The sequence below is a fragment of the Moschus berezovskii genome, chromosome 3, assembly GCF_049115385.1.
Source record: "Moschus berezovskii isolate FMDL1 chromosome 3, NW_MosBer_1.0, whole genome shotgun sequence".
Classification (NCBI taxonomy): Eukaryota; Metazoa; Chordata; class Mammalia; order Artiodactyla; family Moschidae; genus Moschus; species Moschus berezovskii.
In genome coordinates this window covers 86428937-86433575 of record NC_142462.1, presented here as the reverse complement: position 1 = coordinate 86433575, position 4639 = coordinate 86428937, and the positions used below count along the sequence as shown (strand labels likewise).

General features: G+C 50.6%; 1 protein-coding gene across 1 annotated transcript; it reads right to left on the bottom strand.

The window, feature by feature from the left end:
- Positions 1-1427: 1427 nt before the first annotated feature.
- Positions 1428-4216, bottom strand: TMED4 (transmembrane p24 trafficking protein 4). The gene is made up of 5 exons (XM_055421101.2): positions 4011-4216; positions 3718-3818; positions 3480-3605; positions 2902-3048; positions 1428-2462 (listed from the first exon to the last, which is right to left on the bottom strand). The coding sequence occupies exons 1-5, from the start codon at positions 4135-4137 to the stop codon at positions 2313-2315; spliced, it is 651 nt and encodes a 216-aa protein (XP_055277076.1). The 5' UTR covers positions 4138-4216; the 3' UTR covers positions 1428-2312.
- Positions 4217-4639: the final 423 nt, after the last annotated feature.

Genomic DNA, 4639 nt, shown 5'->3' with positions numbered 1-4639 from the left:
CCAGGGATGCCCATTCTGCCTACCACACCACACCAAACATAGTCAGACTGGACATAAATGTTGCTCAGGAATCTATATGGATGAGTTTCTCAGGTGACCCTATGCCTCTATTCTGATATGGGCCCAGCATGAGATCCAGAAGTCAGGCTCTTGGTGTTATTAGGGTGAGAACTGAGAGCACCACAGGTAAAGTGAGGCTGGAACCAAAACATGGAGATGGGGACTGGGCCAGGGATAATGGGATGAGGAGAAAGACTCCTGTGCCCCCACAGCCTTTTGGTATAAGGATAGAAGGCTATTCGGTAAGAATGTTTTATAACCTAAGAAAGCAAGAACTTCAGAATGGAATCAGGGTAGTATTGGGGAAAAAGGTCCCCAGAATTCCTTGGATGTAGCCCAACTATTAAAAAAAATTTTTCCTAGGCTTTATGGTGTCTCTGAATACCACACATGTGGAAACTCTTCCTTACATCTACCACCGATTAGCCTATCCTCTGGCAATCAAGATTCCAACTGTCCCATCAGTGTAAAGGTGTGATATACTCCCACCTCTGTCTTCACTCCATTCCCTTATCAAAAATTCACAAGAGGAGAAACTGAGTACCTACTGACCCAACAGCATAATTGAGATGCACAGATGGACAGACGATTTCCTATATTCTTACAGCCTAGACACCAGTGTGCTTTGCTAGGTAGATTCCTAGTAACAGCCACAGAGCAGACATGTGTTCCCTTCCTGACATGTCCCATGCTCCTAAAGAGCCTCAAGCCAGAGGTCTACACATGAACTAGTTTCAAGGCCACCTCATTTTCCGTTAATTCTAACATGAAGAATATCATGGTAAATATCCAAATAGTTTTGGATGAGTCATTTATGGCATTTCACCACACTGAACCATTAACATGGTCACCCCAAATTGGAATTTCTTAAATATTTACAAAAATATTAAGTGAAAACGCTAGAAAACTAAATTGCTTATACTTTTATAAGTAAAAATAGATACATATGTAGAATAGTATGGAAGATAAAAACAAGGGAAGAATTTAGTTTTGTATGTCAGATAATGTATTTTAAATAAAACCATGAAATAAAATGTCAAGAATGGGCAACTAATGGTATTAAGTTTTATATGGCAGAAAGGCATGAGGGAAGTATGCTAAGATGTGTTTACACTTATGATTCCAGGGAGCTAAGAAACAGACACTTAACCTCTTCACACTGGATTCCTTGCGGACAGGCCTACGTGGTTGCCCTCTGTGCATGGCTGAGCCACCACCCTGTCTGTTCCCGCACCCTACCTCACAAGCCCATATGCCGAAGTCTACTCCCGGTCAGCTGCAGAAACACCCAGACCAAAAGCTTTTCTTCCATCTCCATTTGTGCCTCCCCTCTGCCCACGGCTTTTTTATTTCATTTCAGACACAGCTACTACAACACGTTTTATTTCACTGGAAAAATCTGTATAAAGAACCAAATCTGGTTCCCGCGAGGAAAACATTTACCACAGCTTAAATAAAAGTTAAGGGAGGGTAAGAGTGTCCTGCCTTGTGTGAGCTGTCACTGCCTCACTCTTGAATTCAGGCCCTGTGTGATGGAAACCACAGGTGTCCTGGAGAATTCTCTGCCTGGCCCTCTGATTAGGCCTTGAGAGCATCTGTGACATCTGCTCTCTGGCCCTGAGAGCTGAAGTCCTGGGAGCTGCCATGGTAGTTAGTTATCAAGGATGTGTGCATAAACAATGCAGAAGGGACTGCACTGGTGTTTTCAGCTAGTCACACAAAGGCAGTAACACTTCAACTAGGAAGGAAAATATATAATTTTATCAAAAAATAGTTCTAATATATAGAAAAACTTTTCAATCCTCTGGGGCCTTTGCCCCTATTTACATTCACAAAGCTGCTGAGTGAACCCAGGACTGACAGCAGAGCAGTGAGGCAGGCCTCCTCGGTGGAGCATTTTGGTCGCCTACTTCGTAAGTAGACCAAGGGAAAGGTTAAAGGAGCAGGAGAGTTTTTCATTTGCTCATTTTATGAGAAAGGGGAATCACTGGAGGCAAAAGAAGCAAGACTTAGTCCTGGGTCAGTTCCAACTCTGCACAAACCCCAAGACGGATCTTTGAAAGCCTGGACCAGTGTCCTGTGTCCTTGAAAACCAGTGTTAACAAGCGGCTGATCTGAATGCTTTGTTGCCATGGAACCAATGTGGCTTTCTTTTTTCACTCTTTTTCCCTCAGAATCCAGGTGGATAAGATATTGGATGGGGAAAGTACCAAATAATTGAGGTGACAGAAAAGGGTCACGTGGTGAGGACACTACACCAGCTTCTTGGCCTCAAAGAAGCTCTTGAGGTGACGCATCTGCCAGATGCCAGTGAGGATGAGGATGACAGTCTGAGCGATGGACCACCACAGGACCCTCTGGTTGGTGCTCTCACTGATCAGACGGAAGCGCTCTTCACGATACTGCATAGGACAATGGACCCAGGATTAAATGTGCAGGAGAGACAGTCTCAGCTGTTGTGAGGTCCTTCCCTCCCATGCCACTGCTCAACTATGGGACCAAGCACCTTTTGAAATACTGCCTGATTCCCCTGGGAGTGCCCCAAGGAGGTAACATGCTGCCCTTCCATGAGCTTCTCTGCTAGGACAGAAATCACACTCTTAAACCATCTCAAGCAAGATCCCAAGACAAGGAAGCAGGCAATGGCTACTGCTAGAGTGTGAACTGTCCTCTCTACACTTTATTCTACAGAGCTTAAAAATGGCTATCTGCACTATATCCTCCATTCCAGTCTTTGAACAGCCTGCTTCCAAAGTAGGGAAAGCCCCAAGAAGAAACTCCAGGAGGTATAATGGGTATAAAGGTCAACTGCCATGGCCAAGTACAGTGACATGCCCTTACCCTTTGGTAATCCTGCTCCTTTTGGATCTGCTCCACCTGATCAAGCAGCTGGCGGGCTCGGAGCTGCAGCTCCGTCAGCTTATCCTTGGCAGCAATCTCAGGGTAGTTGTTGGCATGCTCCCCAACCTGGATGTCTAGGTGCACACGCTAGGAGGAAATAAGGTTGGACCCCAAAGTCAGAGCCATTCTGAGGTTACGATGTCTAAGTGATGCAACCGCTGATGGTCTGTTCCAGGCTATGGAACATACTCTTACTCTTGTCTCTGTGGCAACGTCTATTTCTCACTTGTAACTGTGCCACAGAGAGTTACAAATGATGTGCATTCTTGCTAAGTCGCTTCAGTTATGTCCCACTCTTTGTAACCTGTGGACCGCAGCCAGCTAGGCTTCTCTGTCCATGGGTTCTCCAGGCAAGAACACTGGAGTGGGTTGCCGTGCCCTTCTCCACAGGATCTTCCCGACTCAGGGATGGATCCTGCATCTCTTGGTCTCCTGCATTGGCAGACAGGTTCTTTAATAAATCAAAACTTTGGAACCCAGTGACAGATTCTGAGCTATGGCCAAAAGAAAACCGTTACCAGTCTGCCGCCAGCAAAGAGAGCCATCCTGGTAGAGTTGGAGTGCAGGCAGATCTGATGGTCACCAGGAGTGTGGGAGGTGAAGGTGAAGCGGCCCTCTGAGCCGTACTGCCGCGAGAGCACCACCTGCAACAGAACAGTCAGTGAAAGCACACACCTTTACCCTAACCTCGCCAAGCGCAAGCTCGTGTCTCAGGAGCTCTGCCCACCCCAAGAGCTCGAGTGAAGATCGCCCTACCTTGCCTTCAGGGTCCTTCACCTCCACATGCATGCCCAGGCCGGGGGTCGAGGGCAGGAAGACCTCCTTCTGCTTATCCCACATTTGAGTGCGGTAGTTCCCTGCGGAACAGACAGAGCAGTCACAACCCGCCTAGTCCGTCCGGCTCCCACACTCCGCGGCTCCCGGGACGCCAGGCGGGGGCACTGCTCGCCCGGTCACCGTCCGGCGTCCTCAGAGTGCCACTGCGAGCGGAGAGCCCGACTGCGTCTTAGGGACAACTCAGGGCCCGATCCACCCTCGCCCCGCCTGACCGATGACCATGGTCTCGTCGGGGATTTCTTCGATGAAGCAGCGCTTTTCGGTCTCGCCGATGTGGAAATAAAGCCCCCGCGCGCTTGCCGCGCACAGCGCAAGGAGCAGCAACGCCGGCAACCCCATTGCCCGCCGACGCCCAGCCCAGACACCTGCCACCGCGCGCCCTGTGCCCAGTGCGCATGCGTGCACCTGCGCCCCGCTCCCTGACGGCGCAGAAAGACCAGGCGCAGGACGCGCTTGCGCGATGACGCCCGCTCTGCGTCCGCTCCGCCCCTCCCCGCCCCGCCCGCGTCTTTGGGGCCGAGTTACAGGGCCGAGGGGAGAGTGCGCACACGCAGGACTCCCGGAGACTGGCTGGTCCCTCCCGCTCTCTGGAGGCGCGGTGGGCTCCGTCAACTGCCAAGCGGCCTCTGCTCAGTGCGCATGCGCGCGCTTGCGCCCTGCTCCCAGCAAACGCGGCGTGGCAGAGCAAGAGTACGGAAACGTTGACACCTCCTTCGCCCCTGCTGCTTACCCGTCAGCCGGCGCCGAGGCTTGGGTCCCGTATCCGGAAGATTAGGTCGACGTAGGCTTCCGAACTCGGGGTCTACCGAGGAAAGGAAAGTCGGAGTCCGGGGACCGACAG

Excerpts from the sequence above, each read along its gene's own strand:
- TMED4 (XM_055421101.2), bottom strand. The coding sequence starts at position 4,137 with ATGGGGTTGCCGGCGTTGCTGCTCCTTGCGCTGTGCGCGGCAAGCGCG. Across the intron at positions 3,606-3,717 it reads TGAAGGACCCTGAAGGCAAG|GTGGTGCTCTCGCGGCAGTA; the intron begins GTAGGGCGATCT and ends GTTCTGTTGCAG. Across the intron at positions 3,049-3,479 it reads TCTTTGCTGGCGGCAGACTG|CGTGTGCACCTAGACATCCA; the intron begins GTAACGGTTTTC and ends ATTTCCTCCTAG.